Source organism: Lactuca virosa, chromosome 4 (genome assembly GCF_052849685.1).
Source record: "Lactuca virosa cultivar CGN04683 chromosome 4, Lactuca_virosa_CGN04683_v6, whole genome shotgun sequence".
NCBI lineage: Eukaryota > Viridiplantae > Streptophyta > Magnoliopsida > Asterales > Asteraceae > Lactuca > Lactuca virosa.
This window is the reverse complement of record NC_136429.1, coordinates 100,115,632-100,137,385: the sequence shown is the minus strand read 5'-3', so window position 1 is coordinate 100,137,385 and position 21,754 is coordinate 100,115,632. Positions and strand designations below refer to the sequence as shown.

Sequence of the window (21,754 nt, the reverse complement as noted above, 5' to 3'; positions counted from 1 at the left end):
TTTGCTTACAAGTTACTTAAGCTTTAAATAGTACCCCTTGGCTTGCAAATTTCGTTCATGACATTACCTATACGCACATGAACAAAATTTCTCTCATATCTCATCTCTCATCCTCATTCTAAGGATTCTGGTTTTGGGTGTGAGCCATTAGAGGCATCATTCTTTTAGTGCTAGTTTTCCAAGACCAACAAACATAGGGGATTAAAATGATTTATTTGCTATAATAAATTTAAAGGTATGTAAACCCTAATTCAAGAATTTAGATTTTCATAGAGTTCCTTTAGGGTTTTTGAAATTCATAGTATGTTGCTATCAATTAGAGAAAACATAGATCCTTTATAGGTTGTATGTGTACTTAAGGGTTAAGATTTTCCGCTTTACATGTTTTTTGATAACCTATAAAAATCATCAATAGTATCAACGCCATTGTTTTCAATTTGACTAGTGCATGAGATGAATTGGTCTTGATTAGGGTTTATCGAAAATAAACCATTGCTATTGCAAATTTCGACCTTAGCTTAGGTTTCTCGAAACATAGCCTCCTTCCCTTTGCTTTCGAAAATTGCCTTAGGGTTTCCTTAGGGTTTATAGTTTCCTTAATTATTATTTTAATTGTCTTAAAAATTGAATAGATAAAACTTGGTAACCCTTAATCCTAATTTTGAAAATTAGAAGGTAGGGATGATGTTCCGAGTTGATATGCACTAGGGGCATTCAATTCTCTTCCCGAACCTTTCCTTCAAATCGTCCCATATATCTTTAGTGGTGATAGCATATTTTACACTATTCTTGATTTCCTTCTCCGTTGCGCTAACGAGCCAACCTCGAACCATTGCATTGCATCGTTTCCAATTCATGGTGTCTTTTGATCCTTCTTCCGATATGAGGATCCTACCCTCAACGAATCCGATTTTATTTGAAGCAAATAATTGTTGGTCATCTCGTTCACTCAGTCGCTATAGTTGCCGTCGTTTAGCAGTTACCGCCAACGAAGTTGAGCTCGGGGTGATCCGCCGATGTGTGTAAATATGGTGAAGATATGTCGATTGCTTTTTCTCCGGTTGGTGGCGGAGGATTGCTGCCAGATGTATTTTAATTTCGATTTCTTATTATGAGCCTTGCCTGATACCATAATAATTTTGAAACTTGAAAATAATCTTATTGCCAACTGAAACAACCACTACATAAATACGAGAAAAACAAAAGTAAATAAGGAAACTATCTAGCTATGAAACTTAGGCTGCATGATGAAGTAAATAAGGAAAGTAAATATGGAATATAATACTATACGTATACGAATTCTAACAGTATATAGATAAGTCATGGTGTCATGTTAAAGCAAACAATTGATTTATTTAGAATTTTGGGAGAAATGGAGAAAAGGGGAGTCGACGACGTACCGGCCATCGGCATTGACCTCGGAACAACCTACTCATGTGTCGCCGTTCGCATCGAAATCATTCCCAATAATCAAGGCAATAGAACGACACCGTCTTGTGTTGCTTTCGTTGATGAAGCACGTTTCATTGGCGATGGCGCCAAGAACCAAGCGGCTATGAACCCTGCTAACACCATATTTGGTGAGTTTTTTTTTTTTTTTTTTTGGAAACTCTATATTTAAGAAACAGTCCGCTAGATCAGAATCATCAACAGTGGACTCTAATACATTTAAGTCCACCGAAGTCTTGATCCTTGTTATAAACTAATCTTTTGAGTTTTGAAGCAATGTTACGTACCCCAATTGTTCCATTATAAAGTTCATCAAGGGTTTTTTAAACACTACACTGCTTTTTTGTTTGAGAATGGTGGAAAGTCTTAATTACATTAATTTAGTGCATGTGAGCACAATTATAGTATATTTTCATTCTGTCGTGGACTGGCATCTCTTTCTTTGCATATTCTTTTACATATTACTTTGGTTTTTAAATATCAACCAAGAAATCTACTCCTAGATCGCCGGTTTAGGGTCTTAAAATCTGATATAGTTGATTTCCATAATTTCACTTTGCTAATGGCTTTATTAATTAACTGCGTATGTTCAGATGCCAAGAGGTTGATTGGACGGAGGTTCAGTGATTCCAAAGTGCAGGATGACATGAAATTGTGGCCTTTTAAGGTCGTAGAAGGTCCAGCCGACACACCAAAGATAGTTATCTCCTACAAAGGAAAAACGAAGGAATTTTTGGCTGAAGAAATTTCATCCATGATTCTTGGGAAGATGAAAGAAACTGCTGAGTCATACCTTGGAAAAGTTGTAAGAGATGCTGTGATAACGGTTCCGGCTTACTTTAACGATTCACAACGTCAAGCAACAAAGGATGCTGGAGCCATTGCTGGACTCAACATCATTAGCATGATCAATGAGCCTACACCAGCTGCAATTGCTTATGGTCTAGAGCTCTTCAAAACTAAAGAGAGAAAGAAGAATGTGTTGGGGTTGGAAAACTCTTCTATTAAACACGAAAATAGAATTACAATAGGAGGAGCAACTCTCACACTCAACTATTACAAAAAACCAACCCTCTCACTAACACTCTCACTCTAAGTGTTATACTATTTGTGTCTCTGTATTTGGGATGCATACAACTGAAGAATGAAGTCTCTATTTATAGTCTTGGCAGCCACCATTGTAGTTGCATTCATTAATTGTGTTCATCATAGAGTGGGAAGAAAAACTTGTCTCGTAGGCTTCATTTTGTCAACAATGATGGCTACTGTAGTTTTGGAGGCTTTGGAGGCTGGAACACAACAAATCTCCCCCTCCAGTCTCCGTCCAACAATCCTCATCCCAACTATGTCAGCACATAGTCTGTGTTTCTTTTCTGTCACCACCTTTGTCAACATGTCTACAGGATTGTTATTGGTGTTGATCTTTAACAACTTCAATTCTCGTCCCTCAATTGCTTCTCTAAGCCGGTGATAACGTATATCAATATGTTTTGTACGGGAATGGTACATCGAGTTCTTACTCAGGTCCATAGCACTCTGACTATCGCAATGAATGATGTACTCTTCTTGTGGAAAGCCTAATTCTTGAAGAAACCGTTTCATCCATATAAGCTCCTTCCTAGCTTCAACGGCAGCAATATACTCGACTTCTGTTGTTGACAGTGCGACACACTTCTGTAACTTGGATTGCCACGAGATAGCTCCCCCTGCCAAAGTAAAAATGTAACTTGATGTAGATTTCCTACTATCAAGATCTCCTGCCATATCGGCATCTGTATAACCTTCCACGATTGGCTTTGCTCCCCCGTAGCATAAACATAGTTTCGAACTACCCTTCAGGTATCGAAGTATCCATTTGACTGCTTCCCAATGTTGTTTTCCCGGATTAGCTAGATATCTACTCACAACACCGACAACATGAGCAATATCTGGTCTTGTACACACCATTGCATACATAAGACTTCCTACGGCTGAGGAATAGGGGACTGCCTTCATCTCTTCTTTTTCTTTCTCAGAAGATGGACAATTTTTCTTACTCAACTTGAAGTGGTTAGCCAAGGGCGTACCAACGGGCTTGGCATTTTCCATGTTGAACCTTTTGATCACACGTTCAACATACTCTTCCTGTGATAAGAACAATTTTCTTGATTTTCTATCACGGATAATTTTCATGCCCAATATCTGTTGTGCTTGGCCTAAGTCTTTCATATCAAAGAACTTAGACAAATCCTTCTTCAAGTTGTTGATCATCATTGCATCTTGGCCCACTATCAACATATCATCCACGTAGAGCAAAAGGATGACAAATTTCCCATCTGGAAACTTCTTCAGATAGACACAATGGTCTGCAACAGTTCTCTTGTACTCATGATTCATCATAAATGAATCAAACTTCTTGTACCACTGCCTTGGGGCTTGCTTAAGACCATAAAGGCTCTTCTTTAATTTACAGACGAGATACTCTTTCTTTGGGACTTTAAAGCCATCAGGTTGCTCCATGTATATTTCTTCATCCAAATCACCATGGAGAAAGGCTGTTTTCACATCTATCTCCTCAAGTTCAAGATCTAGACTGGCAACTAATCCGAGTACAACTCGAATAGACATCATCTTCACAACTGGCGAAAAAATTTCATCAAAGTCGATTCCTTCTTTTTGTTGGAAACCTTTGACAACGAGTCTTGCCTTATACTTCATAGTATTTCCCTTGCCGTCTTTCTTCAACTTGAAAACCCACTTGTTTTTCAAGGCTTTCTTTCCTTTGGGGAGGTTTACCAACTCATATGTTTGATTCTTCTGCAAAGAATTCATTTCTTCTTCCATGGCCTTCTGCCAATTTGCTTTGTCAATATGAGATTGAGCTTCTTGAAAACTCTCTCGCTCCCCCTCACTAGTAAGAAGGATGTAGTTTGAAGTCGGATATCTTGTTGATGGAGCACGTACTCGTTCGGATCGTCTAACTTGAGTTCCTTCGTTTGCAACTTCTGGCAGTGGATCTGAATTATCCAGGGGTGGAAGCTCCCCCTGCTCAACACCTTCTTGATCTGCATCATCAACTTCTTCATCCACTTCTTCAGTGGAAACATCATCTTTATTTTTAGATATTATATCTGAAACTTTGGAGCTTTGTTGCTTGTTAACTGGTGCCTTGAAATCATAATACTGGTTTTCATAAAAAACCACATCTCTGCTTCGAATAACCTTATTTAGTTCTGGGTCCCATAGCCTGTACCCGAACTCTTCATCTCCATATCCAATAAAGATGCATGGAGTGGATTTGAGGTCCAACTTCTTCCGCAGTTCACTGGATACATGTGCAAACGCCTTGCACCCAAATACTCTCAAGTGAGAATATGATATGTCTTTACCCGTCCATATCTTCTCCGGAACTTCAAAATTCAATGGAGCGGAAGGTGACCTATTTATTAGATAGCAAGATGTCAATACAGCTTCACCCCAGAATGGCTTTGGGAGTTTAGTCATGCTGAGCATGCATCGAACTTTCTCAACAATGGTGCGATTCATCCGTTCTGCTACACCATTGTGTTGTGGGGTTCGTGGGACAGTCTTTTCATGTCTGATACCATGTTCCGTGCAGTATTTAGAGAACTCACGGGAATAGTATTCGCCTCCATTATCTGATCGGAGACATTTTAGCTTCTTGCCTGTTTGTCTTTCCACCATTGCATGAAAAGCTTTGAAGCGGTCCAATACTTGGTCCTTCGTTCTCAAACAGTATGCCCATACCTTTCGTGACGCATCGTCAATGAATGTCACAAAATACCGGCTTCCACCAAGAGATTCTACTTCAATGGGTCCACATACATCGGAGTGGACAAGGCTCAGCAACTCAGAGCGGTTCTTTCTTGTGGAGCTAAAGGAAACTCTGTGTTGTTTCCCGAATAGGCAGTATTTACAAGGATCCAAGGCAACATCTTTTGCCATTGAAATGGACTCCTTCTTTGCAAGAGTCGTCAATCCCTTCTCGCTCATGTGGCCTAGTCTTCTATGCCACAAGTTTGGTGATGTCTCTTCTTTAACAACATTGAGACTTGGTTGAAGCAACTTTGCATGACTTTTATAAAGAGTACCATCAAGTTTTCCCTTTGCAACAACCATAACACCTTTCAACAACTTCCAGGTGCCATTTTTGAATTGATTATCATATCCTTGGATGTCAAGAGCTCCAACTGAGATAAGATTCATTCTTAGCTATGGGACATGCCGAACATCTTTCAACACCAATGTACATCCAACATTGGTCTTTAAATGCACATCACCAATACCAGCAATGCTTGAGAAACTGGTGTTTCCCATCTTCACGGTACCATGGTCTCCGGGTTTATAAGTACTGAATAAATCCCGGTTTGGAGTCGAATGATATGATGCAGCGCTATCAATCACCCACTCATCATCATGAGTTTCAACATGTAGGCATGCTTCCTCCTCGTATGTAACAAGGGCAACGTCTTGTGTTATGGTGACCATGGTTTCACCATTCTCCCTGCTTGGATTCTGGCTTGTCTCGGGCTGCTCTCGTAAGAACCTTCGGCAATCACTCCTTTTGTGGCCATAATAATTACAATGATTGCAATAGCCTTCGAACCATGTATTTGAAGATTTACCTCGCTCTCGCAATTTCCCTCGATCTCGTGATTTCCCACGATCTTGGGATCTTCCTCTACTTTGACCATGTCTACCTCTGCCTCTACCTCGACCTCGGCCTCCAGTTCTGCCTCCGCCTCTTTCTTTGTTTTCTGACACGAGGGCAAAAGACTGGTCTGTACCAGCTTCTTTCCTTCTGGCTTCCTCGTTCATTAGGGCATCTGTGACCATCTCCATTGTCACTTTACCACCGGGGGCAGAATTGCTGAGAGTCACAACAAGCGTCTCCCAATTATCTGGTAGAGAACTCAAGAGCAATATGGCTTGTTCCTCGTCTTTGAGAACCCAATCAGCAGCACCGAGCTGGTTTACGAGATCCTGGAACTGACTCGTATGCTCGGTTATGGACGTACCACTTCGTAACTTGTGGTTTACAAGGCGCCTCATCAGCAAGGTCTTGTTGCGTGCCGTCTTTGCCTGATACATATTCTCGAGCTTCTCCCAAAGTTTGTACGCGTCTGTCTCTTGAGAGACATGATGAAAAACACTTGTGGTCGATCCACTGTCGAATTTGTGCCACCGTTTTCCTGTTTATTCTCGTCCAAACTTCGTCTGTCTTCGTGTTGGGTTTGACGCCTTGCTTTTCTATAGGCTCTGCTAAATCTTTCAGATTAAGCAAATCTTCCATCCTTGGCTTCCACATGTTGTAATTTGTGGGCGTAAGTCGAACCATCGTAATCGTACTTGTAGATTCCATCGAAAATAATTGCAAATTTATTTTACAAATATTTCAAGGAAAAATTAGATAAAACCGAGCTCTCGGTTGGATTCGGAAGCGTCAAAAATGGTGGGGTAGAATTTTTCGGGCTCAAAATATACTTTCTTGAAAAGTTATGTGCTAATTTGTAACTTTTCAGAACTATAGGGGCTAAACTGTAATTTTCGGAACTTACAGGGGCCAATCTGAAATATTTCTGCCAACCAGGGACTTTTCTGAAACTTTTCAGAACTCCAGGGACCAAAACAGATGTTTTCAGAAGAATAGGGACTGAACTGCAGTTTTTCAGAAACAGAGGGACCTTTCTGCAATTTTCTGGAACTTCAGGGGCTAAACTACAACTTCCTGAAATTCTGGTCAATGATGACCTCACTGATGACGTCACTCCTTCTTCCCCGGCAGTCTTCTCCGGCCACCTGTTTTTCCGGCGACTTTTCCGGCCAGATTTGACCAACTTTGACCAACGATTTGAGGGCCTTCTGGTGGTCAAAAAATTACGAAAAATATATTTTCGGAATCCTTGAAATAAGCCCTTTCCAACGGTGTACTCAAAAACGGATTTTGAGACAAACAATTTTTGACGAAAAAACAGAGAAATTCGTAAAGAATTCCCTGGACACCGAACCAAGCTCTGATACCAGTTGTTGGGGTTGGAAAACTCTTCTATTAAACACGAAAATAGAATTACAATAGGAGGAGCAACTCTCACACTCAACTATTACAAAAAACCAACCCTCTCACTAACACTCTCACTCTAAGTGTTATACTATTTGTGTCTCTGTATTTGGGATGCATACAACTGAAGAATGAAGTCTCTATTTATAGTCTTGGCAGCCACCATTGTAGTTGCATTCATTAATTGTGTTCATCATAGAGTGGGAAGAAAAACTTGTCTCGTAGGCTTCATTTTGTCAACAATGATGGCTACTGTAGCTTTGGAGGCTGGAACACAACAGAATGTTCTTGTGTTTGATCTTGGTGGTGGGACTTTTGATGTCTCTATATTGACCATACTGGAAGGGGGTACGTTTGAGGTGAAAGCCGTTGCTGGTGACACACATTTGGGAGGCGAGGATTTTGATAACCGCATGGTGGATCACTGTGTTCGGGAATTCAAAAGGAAATGGGAAAAAGACTTGACAGGGAACAAAAAAGCATTAGGGAGACTTAGATGTGCTTGTGAGAAAGCAAAAAGGTTTCTCTCATGTGATACTCAGACCTCGATCGAGCTAGATTGCTTACATGAGGGGATTGATTTCTCTATGAAATTCAGTCGAGCTAAATTTGAAGAGCTCAACATGGATTATTTTGATCAGTGCATGAAGACTCTAGAGACATGTTTAAGTGATGCAAAGATGGAGATTTCATGGGTAAGCGATGTGATTCTTGTTGGTGGTTCAACTAGAATACCAAAGATCCAATCTATGTTGCAGAAACTTTTCTACTGGAAGGAGTTATACAAGAGCCTAAACCCCGATGAGGCTGTTGCATATGGCGCAACAGTTTTGGGTGCAAAGTTAAGTAGTAACAGTGATAAAAGGTGTAGAGATTTAGTGTTATTAGATGTCACTCCTTTGTCCCTTGGTGTAGAAACACAAGGGGAAAGATTTGATGTGGTGATCCCACGGAACACTCAGATACCTATGAAGAAATCAAAAATTTATGTTACATGCGCTGACAACCAAACTTTCGAGGATATGAAGGTGTATCAAGGTGAAAGAGCTAGATCTAAAGATAACCATTTATTGGGGATGTTGAAAGTTTCCGGAATACCACCGGCTCCAAAAGGAGTTGCAAAACTCCATGTGTGCCTTGAAATAGATGCAAATGGTATCATCACAGTCACAGTGGAGATATTATCAACCGGTAAGATGAGTAAACTCAGGATTACCAACAAAAATGGAAGACTCTCCAAGGAAGAGATTGAGAAGATGATTAAAGATGCTGAGAAGTACAAACACAAGGATGAAGAATACAATAAGAAATTTAGTGCATTCAATGCTTTAGAGGATTGCATATACAACATGAAGACGAAGATCAAAAATATGGCGTATGGTGTGAGGTTGAATGAAATGGAGCATGTGATTGCTGACACGACCAAGTGGATCGAGAACCACCAAGATGCATATGTTGATAAGGTTCAGGCAATGAAGGAATATCTAGAGTCTATATGCATGTGAGAATTTTAGTTCTCAAATCATGGTCCTTAATTCAACTAGGATAACTTATAAGGTGGTCTTTCTTTCATTGGTTTATGTTAAACATGTTGTGCAACTCATGAATTTTGGAATGGTATTTCGATCTGCTGCTCATGCAAGTGTTAGTTTTCTGTTACAATTAGTTACAAGGGTAGTTTAGTCTTTTATTACTCAAGTTTGTTAGAAGTTAGTTTTGATTAATTTCTTCTTTCTACGGATGTGTATATATATATATATATATATATATATATATATATATATATATATATATATATATATATATATATATATATATATATACTAGTTGTTACCCTTTGGCCATCATTTTGTTTTTGAAATACTCTAAAGATCATATAATTAACTCAATTATTTTTTTATCGTGAAATTTTCCCTTTGGCCATCATTTTGTTTTTGAAATACTCTAACGATTATAAAGTTAACTCAAAAATATAAGTTACAATTAATATATATTTTTAATGTATGTTATTCTTTTTGCTTTAGATTGGAAAATTTAAAATATAAAAAATGTAACCCCTCTGTTTTTTGTTTCAACAGAAAACAATAATATAACTATATTTTTAACTCACAACATAAAAACGTATATTAATTTTAAAATAAAGTTATTAATTTATATTCGACATTATTATTTTATTAGTATTTTTTATCTATTGTCGTAACAAATGGTTGTTATTTGTGTAATTTGTTTGATGTGCTTGATTATATTACTATTTAAAAAGGATAGATTTTTTAGTTAAGCTTTTGAAGATATTGCAATTAACATTAATGTTATTATCTAAAACTTCAAAGATTTTTTTGTTATAAATATATGGCTTATCTTTTATATATAAAAACTATTTTTTTTATTTGAATCTATTTTATTTAAAATGTAAAACGGAATACAAAAAAAAATAATTGTTTAGTTAATGAATAATTGAATCGATTTACTTTTAAGAGGTTAATGTAATAAATTGATTTATTTATTTCCATTAGTTAATTATATTAATTAACAAGAATGTTAAGACATGGAATGCTTATCACCATATAACGCATTTTACTACAACTTCAAGCAATTAAACAATATCATATACCACATTACTCTTAGGCTTAACCCTTTTGATCTACGACAACTGAAAAACCGAAAAACATTGAAAAAACTTTGAAAAATCATGGAACATCAATGTTTATTGCATTAATTGACTTAATTTATTTAATGTGCTTAATATGTTACTCAAAAGGTTAAAGTTCGGAATGGGGCTGAATGTAAATTGTTATTTCCTTCAAAAATATAAACACATATAGCTTCCATCATATCCTATTCCATAGCCTCTTGGATCAGCAAACACATTTTCCAACAGCTAGCACCTAGATGAATCAGAGATTTTATTTCCACCATATATGGTATATTTTCTTCTCTATTGCCTTCAACATTGGTTCACCTGCTAGTTTGGAAAGAGATCATGTCATAAAATATAAGTTTATTAACTTGCTTGCTTGTATTGCTTTACCTCTTACTTTGACCATTATACCCTCCATATATATCATAATAATAGCACCAATAAACACAGATTTCTTAAAAATTGAAAAAAACGCAAACTTGTAAGTAACAGAAGTTATATTTTTGGGATTTCTGGCATATTATAGATGCTAACATGCAAGTTACTACATTGCTTATATTGCAGGGTGTATTATTAAAAAGAATTAAAGAGCAAGGCACCTTTGTATCAAAGTCGTGTTATAGTGCATCCGTTAAAAGCGATTAAAAGAAGAAATTAAAAACAACACATCATCTAAAAATGTACTTATATTCATATTTGGGTCTAGTATATTGGTTTTTCGAATCCACGCAAACAACCATTTTATTTTTTTCTAACTAAACTATATGCTTTAACTTTATTTTCTCATTAAATCGTTGTATTTTAATTATGTACTTAGAAAAACATTACACTTTAAATTAATTATTTCCGGTCAATGTAATTTAGAAAAACATACATCATCAAGCCCTTCACTAAACCCAGAACAGACTTGATTTTGGAAGTGCAATGCCTTAACTCAAAAAAACTGAAGTTCAATTCCTCAATATAAGGAAACAGATTGAAACAAGATACCCCTATCCATGTCAAGAACATTGACGAAATGAAAAGATTTATGAGAAAACCTGACCAAAATCTAAATGTGATCCCATAATAGCAGAGAGGAAAACTTCTCTTATAGAAATATCATGAGGTCAAAAAACACCATAGATATCGAGGTCAGAAATGCTACCTGAGGTTAGAGCTTTGAAATTTGAAATGAAGGTCAAATGATAAGAGAACATGGGCATATGCTAGAGGAATTTGTTGTTAAGGAGAGATTGTGGTGGTGAACGATGATGGTTAGAAGAAGTGATATGTGGTGAAGGTAGTAAAGAAGATTTAGCCAAGAGGGACTTCATAGCTCATCCTGTACAAGACAAAAACTTTTATGAGAAGACAAATCGAAGAAGATTGAACAAAACTTATAACACCAAAGGATAAAATCATTTGATCCAACCATAGACTAAGAATCAGATCACAAACATGAACTTCTTTATTCATAGGAGGATCAATAGAACAAATAAATTGGGTATTTCCACAACTCTAAACATATTATGATCTGCAAACTGATGGATAAGAAGCACCAAATCTACATAAAATGATCATGGAAACGAGAATCAAAACAATTAGAAATGCAGAAGCACACAATAAAAACCCTAGATTAAGAAAGATAGAAAGATACATGGAACGGGTCCAAAAGAATGATTTAATCGTTGCTTACCCTCAAATCGGATCGATAGTGAAAATTAGGGCTTGAAATCGTTGCAGGATCTAAAATCGTGGCAGCGTATACTAAAAAAATCAAAAATTAAACTCATTTCATGATAAAATTGATTACAATATACAATAAATCTAAATGCTTTTACCAAAATGTCGAATAGCAGAGATAGATACAATGATTACCTTTAAATCAGTATAGAGAGTGAGGAGTATATGTTTAAATCGTCGCAACTTCTAAAATCATTTGAACTCAGAGCTTGTGGAGGTGTTTGAAATGAGGGATTCGGGTTACTAAAGAGAAGGTGTGGATGTATAGATGTATATTTACAGGAGAATGAAACACCAGCAATTGGAAAGTGGAAGTGAACAAAATCAACAGAGGTGTTGCAAGGAACGAAGGCTTGACATGTGTAACGATGACCATGAAATTGAGTGGTCGTGCGGTGGAGAGTGAGGGAGTCGTACGGTTGGTTAAACGCCGCATATAGGGGAAACCTTTGGGAATTTAAAGGGGAAATTACCAAAATACTGGGAATTTAAAGGGGGAAACCTTTGGGAGATAAAGAACCGAAAAAGGGGAGGGACTAAGTCAATTTTGACTGAATTAATTTGTTGACATATTTAAGCAATTTTGTTGACTCTATTTAAAATTTAAATGTTATGTTATGCTTATTGGGAAAGATAAGGATTACGATTTGAATCTTTCAATATTGGACATTGTGCTCTACAAACTTGTATTTATTGTATTGTATTTTGTAACACTTAAATTATGATATTATTTTTATGATGGTTTGTTGTACTATTAGCTTAAACACTTGGACGTCTTAACTCTATTTATAGAAATAGTAAAGTTTGTATAATAATATAGTAAAAGATATATATATATATATATATATATATATATATATATATATATATATATATATATATATATATATATATATAAGAACAAAACTTACCTAACTGTTTTTATGTATGTTCCTAAGTTGTAGAGATGCATCAATTGGTTAAGAAGCATATTGATAGAAGAAAGAGTGATTGACCTATAAAGTCATGTAATGTAACCATCTAAGCCAATTTCTTTTGGAGCATCAGAAATGATGTTTGCATGTTAAGAACAAAGTAATAGTCATGTGGTTGATAACTATTTGATTGTCATTTTACCGTTAAAACACCATACATTGTCTCTCTCCGATTATATGTCTGTTTTCAAATTCTTTTGAGTATCTGATCATTCATTAAAATAAATTAAGAATCATCAAAAAGGTAAAAACACATCAATAGAAGAAATTAAAATGTATAAGAAATTCAGAATACGAAAATGTGTAAGAAATTCAGAATACGAACCTTAGTCCTCTCCATAACACAACTCACTATTCCCATCACAAGCACTATAATTGAAATCACACGGGTAGGCCAGTTTCCGTACCGATTACATCAAGCACATTTAGAATCACTTCCCTATGATTTTTAGTAAAGAAACAGAGGGATAAAGATGTTGAACACGACTCTTTGTATGAGAAACAACAAGACTTTTATTAAGACACTTAAGAAGAACTTACACTTTGTGAGACTACTACACACTTTGCTCTCTTTGAGGCTTTCTTGGATGGTTTGGATGTTGGGATGGTTTGGAGCAAATGAGCTCCACAACTATTTATAGGTGTTTCCACCTCCTTATAGGAAGTTTCTAGATCTACATACATTCATGACTATTCTAGAACTATCTACCGTATTCTATATCGATTACAAGATTTTATATGTTTCTAGAATGTTCTATAATGTCCTAGATAAGTGTAGACATTCTTGTGTCTTCCATAGTGTTCTAGAATGTTCCATAGCCTTCCAGGGTCTTCCATGTCATTCTAGAGTATTCTAGACTCTTCCAGTATATTCTTGAGTCTTCCATAGTCTTCCATAATGTTCTAGAATCTTCCAGAGCATTCTAGAACAAGCTAACTTCTTCTAGATAATAATATTAGCTTTATTGGGCTAGTGATGATCTTTAACACTCCCCCTCAACACTAGCCCCCATTCTTCGTACCATGTTGAGCTGACGGTGAAAACCTTCACATTTTTCAATGCTTAACCCTTTGTGAACTCTATTTGCTACTTGGTCATTAGTCTTGATATGTCTCATATTAACTTCTTCCTTGAGAACTTTTTCTCTTCCACATGCTTTGTTTTTCCTCAGTTGTTGCAACCATTGCTTCGTATATTGTTTCCATAGTTGACAACGACATTCGTGGTTTCCTTTTGTTGCACCATAATATTGTTCCTGACACCGTTGAACTCTCTTGTATACTTTCTTATGACGTGATCCCTTATTGATCTGCTCATCTCGTTTAGATGTTGCTCGGTTGAGAGATTTTACTTTGCTCTTACAAATTAATGTTTTTTTCTTCTTTTTCGCCTTATCCAGTTTCTCCATCACATGTTCCATTTTTCGTCTAAGATGCGACTTTTTATGTAACTCTGGTGATATCATGTTCTTATTCTTCTTCGGAATGTCCATCTTCGAGGGAACAACTTCCTCCTTCAAGGTTGTCATAAACTTTGTCTCACTCTTCTTGAGACCTTTGTCGAGTTGCATAGTTGATAGGATTCGGGACCCAATCCTATTTCTCTTCAACGGTATAATGTGAATTATTGAACCCTTAGTGATACGCATGGTATCATCTCTCTCAAATGACCAGGGTCGTACGTTATCTAGGAAATCCATTCCCAATACCATGCGATAGTCATCCATATGCACCACTGTCAAGTCTATGGTGCCTTCCCATTCTTCTGTCTTAAGAGGTACTCTATATGCAACACCAATGATAGGCTTGGATAAAGAGTTGACGACTTTCAACCGGCCTGGATTTCTGCTGTATTTGATACCCAGCTTCCTAGCTTCATCTTTAGCAAGGAAATTATGAGATGCACCTGTATCTACCAATGCCTTGGTGTATCCTCCATTTACTCTGGCCTCCACAAACATCAGCCTTCCTCTTTTAGTCTTATTCTCTTCTATGGCATATAGTGCCTCAACATCCCATTCATCCTCTTCTTCCTTTTTGGAAGTTACTACATTGCTTTCCACAGACTTTTTCTTTGACCAGCAATCCTTGAACATGTGGCCCCACTTTCCACAATTGTTGCAGTTGCCTTCGAACCTCCTCCCCCGAGAACTCTTATTGTCGGTCTTTTGAGATCTCCATGGTTGTGAGGTTCCTTGCTGACTCTTCCCTTTGTCAACATTTTTGTATCCTTCTTTAGAAGGTGGCTTGAAATTCCTCCGACTTTTGCTTGCGTAGAGTGCTTCCTCTTCACTCTTTAGCGTGATGCCTCCCATTTGCTTAGCCATAGCTTCTTGGCTGGCCAACAAATTCTCAAACTTTACAAGTGATGGTTGAACGGGCCATCCTTGTACAGCAGAAACGAAGCTTCTATATTCCGGCCTCAGTCCATGGATGATGATCCTCTTCATTCGAGCTTCTGTAATGACGGATTGCGGATCTAGTTCAGTAATCTACCGACATATCGACTTGACCTTGTGGAAATATTGAGCAATCGTCATGTCACGTTGTGAGATTGGTAATAGCTCGTTCTCCAAAAGTTGTAGTCTCGTATCATTCTTCTTTGAGAAAAGCGTCACAAACGTGTCCCAAGCTTCTTTCGGTGTGTTCTCGTCCCGAATATGCTCCAACATCTCTTCTTCGATTGTGGTCTTCAAGGCAAACATTGCTTTGCCTGCTTTGATTTTCCATTTGCGTAGAGCGCCATTAACATCTTCCTCCAGCAGCGTAGTTTCGCTTCCGCCAACAACCTCCCATAGATCTTGTCCTTGTAAGTAGGACTTCATACGTGTTTCCCATGTTTTGTAGTTGTTGTTGTTGAGTTTCTTGATTCCTCCGAAGACTTGGAGATCACCCATCGTGTTGGCAGTACCTCGGTAATACCAAACAAGCTAGTTTCGACACCGAACTTGCAGAGTCACAGACTACTCACGATACAAAGAGAATCACTCGTTCTCACTATCAAGAAACCTTGCTTTGATACCAGATTGTTGAACACGACTCTTTGTATGAGAAACAACAAGACTTTTATTAAGACACTTAAGAAGAACTTACACTTTGTGAGACTACTACACACTTTGCTCTCTTTGAGGCTTTCTTGGATGGTTTGGATGTTGGGATGGTTTGGAGCAAATGAGCTCCACAACTATTTATAGGTGTTTCCACCTCCTTATAGGAAGTTTCTAGATCTACATACATTCATGACTATTCTAGAACTATCTACCGTATTCTATATCTATTACAAGCTTTTATATGTTTCTAGAATATTCTATAATGTCCTAGACAAGTGTAGACATTCTTGTGTCTTCCATAGTGTTCTAGAATGTTTCATAGCCTTCCAGGGTCTTCCATGTCATTCTAGAGTATTCTAGACTCTTCCAGTATATTCTTGAGTCTTCCATAGTCTTCCATAATGTTCTAGAATCTTCCAGAGCATTCTAGAACAAGCTAACTTCTTCTAGATAATAATATTAGCTTTATTGGGCTAGTGATGATCTTTAACAAAAGAGAGTAAGGGTGCGGCAGCAGGATACAATCTAATTGCTTAAAAGTTCAAACCTTATATGTACATAGGATCATTTGTATGAGTAGGATGTTGATTTTGGGGAAACTGCAAACAAACCACAATAAATCAACCATCATAAAAAGGTAAGACCTGTCAAACATACATAGGACAACAACTGAACGCATGAAATACAATTAGAAGCCATAAAAATCCATAAATACACACGGGGATGTAGGTATTTTATCTTAAATGACACAAAACTAACCTTACAAGCGGTCGTTATCCGAGATCATAAAATCAATAAGAAAAAACTTACCTTAGTGTTTTCATGTCTGTTCTTAAGTTATAGAGATGCAACCTGGTTGAGAAGCCGAAAGAGGAGAGATTAACCTCGAAAGGAGAAAACGGTAATAGTTGTTCTAGGCATATAAATCATTGCTATAACCAAAATGTTGACTTAATCCATCGTGGTTCACCTATAAGGAAAAACCCAACTAGAAGGCAAAACGGATGGAATTAAAAAAAAATAAGAAGCATACATGATGAATTAGTGATGGATTCAGCGAGTTACATGCAAACCCCAGAAACACCGATCACCAAATCCACAGATGAAAAAAAATAAACGTAAAAATGATGAATTCCGTGAAAAGAACTTACGTGAAGGAGCATATGTAAGAACCATATTCTCACAAAAGCAATGCTTTACTAATTCGATTATGTGTGTCCCATTTTTATTCAAATATCCTATAGGAGAAGGGATACTGAAAGATTGACTGTCCCAAATGAGAAATTTGAAGAAATCGACGAACCCAATATAATAAGACGTGCCTAGTCGTGCGATTGTCCTTCCATTATGTTCTGCATATACTTCCATTGTCAATTATAATAAGACGTGGTGAATAAATACATATCAACAGCAGCTAGCGCCATCCTTTTTCCGAATAAAACCTGAAACAAATAAGAAATCTTCATTAGATTATGTATGTAAGTAGAGGAATGAAGAAATTAAGGATTTAGAGTATTTAAGAGAGAGGGGGGAGTTGAAGGACAGAAGAGAAGGCGTGTTTCTTGTAGATATAGAGAAAACTTGTAGATATAGAGAAAGAGGGAGACGAAGAGATTGACGAAGAGGAGATTAACTTATATAATAGTATCTCGTCTTTGACCGATTCATTTGGCTGAAAGTGATTCAAACTTAAAAAATTTCTACTGAAATCAAGGGATAAATCTACTAATAAAAGAAGATAAAAAGCCAATCTGCAGATAAATGATGAAATCAAAACTCAATCGTCCGCCTAGTTTAAAAAAAAATCAACATCTGTGTAGAGCCTAATTGAGCCAACCTGAATTGAGAGAGATAGTTGGAGAAGGCTGTCACACCCCCAAACCAAGGATGGCGGAAATTTCCGGGGGTGGAGGACTTCATGTATAGTATCATAACAACAATTGTAATAGTAATTCAAGCAAACACAACCAACATATATATAATTGAAAAAGTTACATCATTGTATGAATTACATGTTTACGAATCAATTACAATATGTTGACAAAATATGAAATAGTAGACACCTTAGCGTCCCATCCTCAAAAGCACTTGGTTACCTGTTTAATGATTTCCTGAGAATACAAGTTGTTTGAAAAAGTGTCAACACAAAGGTTGGTGAGTTCATAAGCTTTTGTTTGGTATTATTAAAAGCTTTTCGTTTGTAAAAGTAGTATTTGTTTTAGAAAAATCCAATATTTTCCTTAAAATGTATATGTAGTCTTAAATTCAAAGACCGAAATGTATAAGTAACTTTTCTTATTTATAATAAATAATGTAAGTTTAAATCGACATAAACTCGTTTAATTTTAATGAAGTTCCCGTAAATTCCAATATTCATTAATACTTTATGTGAGTTTATTAAAGCCTTTTCTTGTAAAAGTAGTGTTCGTTCCAGAAAATCCAATATTTTCCTTAATGTGTAAATGTAGTCTTAAAACCCAAAGACCGAAATGTACAAGTAGTGTTCGTTCCTTATAGTAAAACAATGCAAGTTTAAATCGACATAAACTCGTTTGATTTTAGTGAAATCCCCATAAATTCTATGTTTGTTAATACCACATGTGAGTTATTATAACCATGCTATGACCTATTTGGCCTGAAACGACGTTCTTCAGACGTCGGAAATGTTATGACATTTGTCACCCCAGACCTGTCGGTCTAGCTGTTGCATGCAGCTAAGGTGTGGGTTTGTCAGACCCAATATAGATCTATACACAAGTATCACGCTCTCCCTCGAGGAGACTCTGGTTATAATACAGGACTTATTTGTAAATTGAATCGAATGTATCACAGAAGTCATTAACGAATTTACGTGTAGTGTAATGAAAACTTGGTACCGTATGGCCGTACCTTGCTTAATGAAAATATCATTTGTATAAATGTACCCTTTGTTACTGTTCTTAGAAAATTTATAGAAAAATCATCAAAGCTCTAAATCCAAATCCGCAAATTCTGAGAGTTTGGAATATGAGTCTATTTTGTTCGTAAATTTTATCATGATTTTTAGTGATCTCTAACAGAGGTGAAAATGTTCATAATCACAGACTGGTCCGGGTTTGCCTTTGAAATGATAGGCAGTTTTGTAAAAATCACCATAAATTGTAGAAAAATCATATGGAGATGTGCAAGTAGCCATTTTAAAGCTAAGAGTTTGAACTACTTGCACCTGGAACAGTTTTGAAAACTAAAATATTTAAGTTGACCAAAACAGTCCGTGATCGAAGTTCATCTTTTCTGATGTAATCTGATAGAAAAAGTTTAATTGTGTTCTTGATGATTTTACTTGTATTCCCCCCTTAAAACTTAAGAAAAACATGTAAATGTAGGGGTATGAACTCACCTTATGTGATTTCAGTAGATGAAAGTGAGATAGAGGAAGTGTTCAACCCAAGAACACTAAGAAGATGTCTTGATGATTCGAGAATCTAACACCGAATAAGATGGAATTTGTGTAAGATATCAATGATTTGAGTAGAATGGAGTTTAATAATTATGTGAATGATGAAGATACTTACTAATTGAAGAAAGAAATCCCTGTAGAAAGCCTTTAAGTTCTTGAAGTTGAGAGAAAAGATGAGAGAATTTTGGAGAGTGTTCTTGGTTGCTAAGTGTAGAATGAAAGGGCTTTTAAGGAGAATGAGGAGAGAGGACCAATCCTCCAGCTCTTAGAACGTGGGAAGAGCTGGAGATAGGGTGTAAAGGTCCACTAAGGTGACAAGGAGTAGTGGGAAAGAGTGGCTGATCATAGAGTGAGGTGGTGGTGGCTTGCTTTTGTCATAAAATAAGGAAAAGCAAATATTCCCTCAATAATTAGTCCAACCACCAATTCTTTTAATACATTTTTATAAAAACCTTGGAGATTTATATATTTTGGGGCCTTAGTTTATAAAATAAAGTTTTGGGTGAAAATCCCACGTTAAAATAATGAAAAACGGAGTTAAAACGAAGTCGTAGTCGAAAAACCGGTAAAAAGGGGCCGTCTGCGAGACCTCTCGCATGGGCTGTCTGAAAGGCTTCTCATGCGAGGCTTCTGTCCTGAGAGGCTTCTAATGAGAGGCTTCGGTCCTGAGAGGCTTCTCATGAGAGGCTTCGGTCCTGAGAGGCTTCTAATGAGAGGCTTCGGTCCTGAGAGGCTTCTCATGAGAGGCTTCGGTCCTGAGAGGCTTCGGTCCTGAGAGTTTTCGCTTCTAATAGGAGGGTTTTGGTTCCTTAAGGTTATTTTACCCGTTTTTACCCCGTTTCAAGTGGTTTTTGACCCGGTTAAGGGTCGAGATGACCCAAATGATTACAAAAAGTTAAAGTAACTTTTGAGAGAGATTCGGGAGAGATTTGGGAGAGATTTTAATAGAGAGAGATTGAGTGAAAGAGATTGAGAGAGGTTTCGTTTGTGATCTTTTTGAGTGTCCGGCTTCGCAACGCAAGGTCCATAAACCCCGTTAAACCGTGTTTTAGTGTCGTACACACTCCCGATGAGTGTGCAATAATGTTTTATCGTTTTGGTTCAGTGTTTACTGCATTTGAGACTTAGGAAATTCAACACACGAACTTTCCAAATGATGATTTCTCATTAAAATAGCGAATTGTATAGTGATTACATAACGTAAACCCTAACATACAAGGGTTATTGGAGTTGACCGGTTTGACTTGTTGACTTTGTTTGACTTTGACTTGACCGAAATTTGACGGTTGTCACATCATCCCCCCGTTAGAAGGAATTTCGTCCCGAAATTTTCATTTTGACTGGGATTTCAAGAGTTTGGGAAGAGATGTGGATACTTTTGTTTCATCTGATCCTCGCGTTCCCAGGTGAATTCGGGTCCTCATTTATCGTTCCAGCGGACCTTCACAATGGGAATACGACTTTGCTTTCTTCTTTTGATCTCTCGATGCATGATTTCTACCGGTTCTTCCACGAAATGGAGACTCTCGTTGATTTCAATTTTGTCAAGAGGTATCACGAGGGTCTCGTCGGATAGATTTTGTCAATCATATTTTCGGGGTTAAAAAAAATAAAGTTTTATTAGTTACCTATAGCGACGACTTGTCGTCACCACAGGTTTAATCTATTACGATGACTTGTTGTCGCTATAGGTTTTTAACAAGAGCCAACGACATACCTATAGCGACACACAAGTCATAATTTGCATGTGTGAAGACTTGGAGTACTTTCTAACTGGTTCATGTGTGAAGACTTGGAGTACTTTCTAACTGGTTCATGTGTGAAGACTTGGAGTACTTTCTAACTGGTTCATGTGTGAAGACTTGGAGTACTTTCTAATGAAAACTGTGCTACTGGGGAAATTGGAAACTGGTACGTAGCTTCAAAGTCAAGAATATGCAGTATGCATGTGATGCATTAAATGCATGAGGCACACAAGTCATAATTTGCAACAACATATACGTATATGTGTGTGAATTGAAGAAGAAGGTTACGGCTCAAAGAATATATATATATATATATATATATATATATATATATATATATATATATATATATATATATATTCATTTTCTCTTCATTTGTTAGATACACAATAACCATAACATCATAGACTATATATATTCAATTTCATTTGTAATTTTCACTAGTTTATATTCCGCGAGTGTTACCGAAATCATTTATCAATTTTTCAGAAGTGCTTAACTTGTTTTGTTGCATTCCCAACAATTTGCTATTAATTACTTCTCCCACTTTACTTATATAAATCATCACATTCTTACCGTGACTTTTAACTTCTCCCTCACAAATGGATCCACCTGCAGATCATCAAAACCCCATAGATGACCTCGATTGGTTTCAGTACTTTGATCATCAAGATAT

The 21,754-nt window shown here is 36.8% G+C and overlaps 1 protein-coding gene across 1 annotated transcript; it reads left to right on the top strand.

Annotated features, from left to right (window-relative positions):
* Nucleotides 1-1,372: 1,372 nt before the first annotated feature.
* LOC145104826 (heat shock 70 kDa protein 1-like) lies at nucleotides 1,373-9,012 on the top strand. The gene is made up of 3 exons (XM_079041998.1): nucleotides 1,373-1,580; nucleotides 2,043-2,428; nucleotides 7,774-9,012. Exons 1-3 carry the CDS (start codon nucleotides 1,373-1,375, stop codon nucleotides 9,010-9,012), a joined length of 1,833 nt encoding a protein of 610 aa, XP_078898124.1.
* Nucleotides 9,013-21,754: the final 12,742 nt, after the last annotated feature.

Bases quoted from the DNA above. Each gene is read 5' to 3' on its own strand.
- LOC145104826 (XM_079041998.1), top strand. From the start codon at position 1,373: ATGGAGAAAAGGGGAGTCGACGACGTACCGGCCATCGGCATTGACCTC. The intron at 1,581-2,042 runs GTGAGTTTTTTT...GCGTATGTTCAG, and splicing joins CCCTGCTAACACCATATTTG to ATGCCAAGAGGTTGATTGGA. The intron at 2,429-7,773 runs GTGTTGGGGTTG...GTAGCTTTGGAG, and splicing joins CTAAAGAGAGAAAGAAGAAT to GCTGGAACACAACAGAATGT.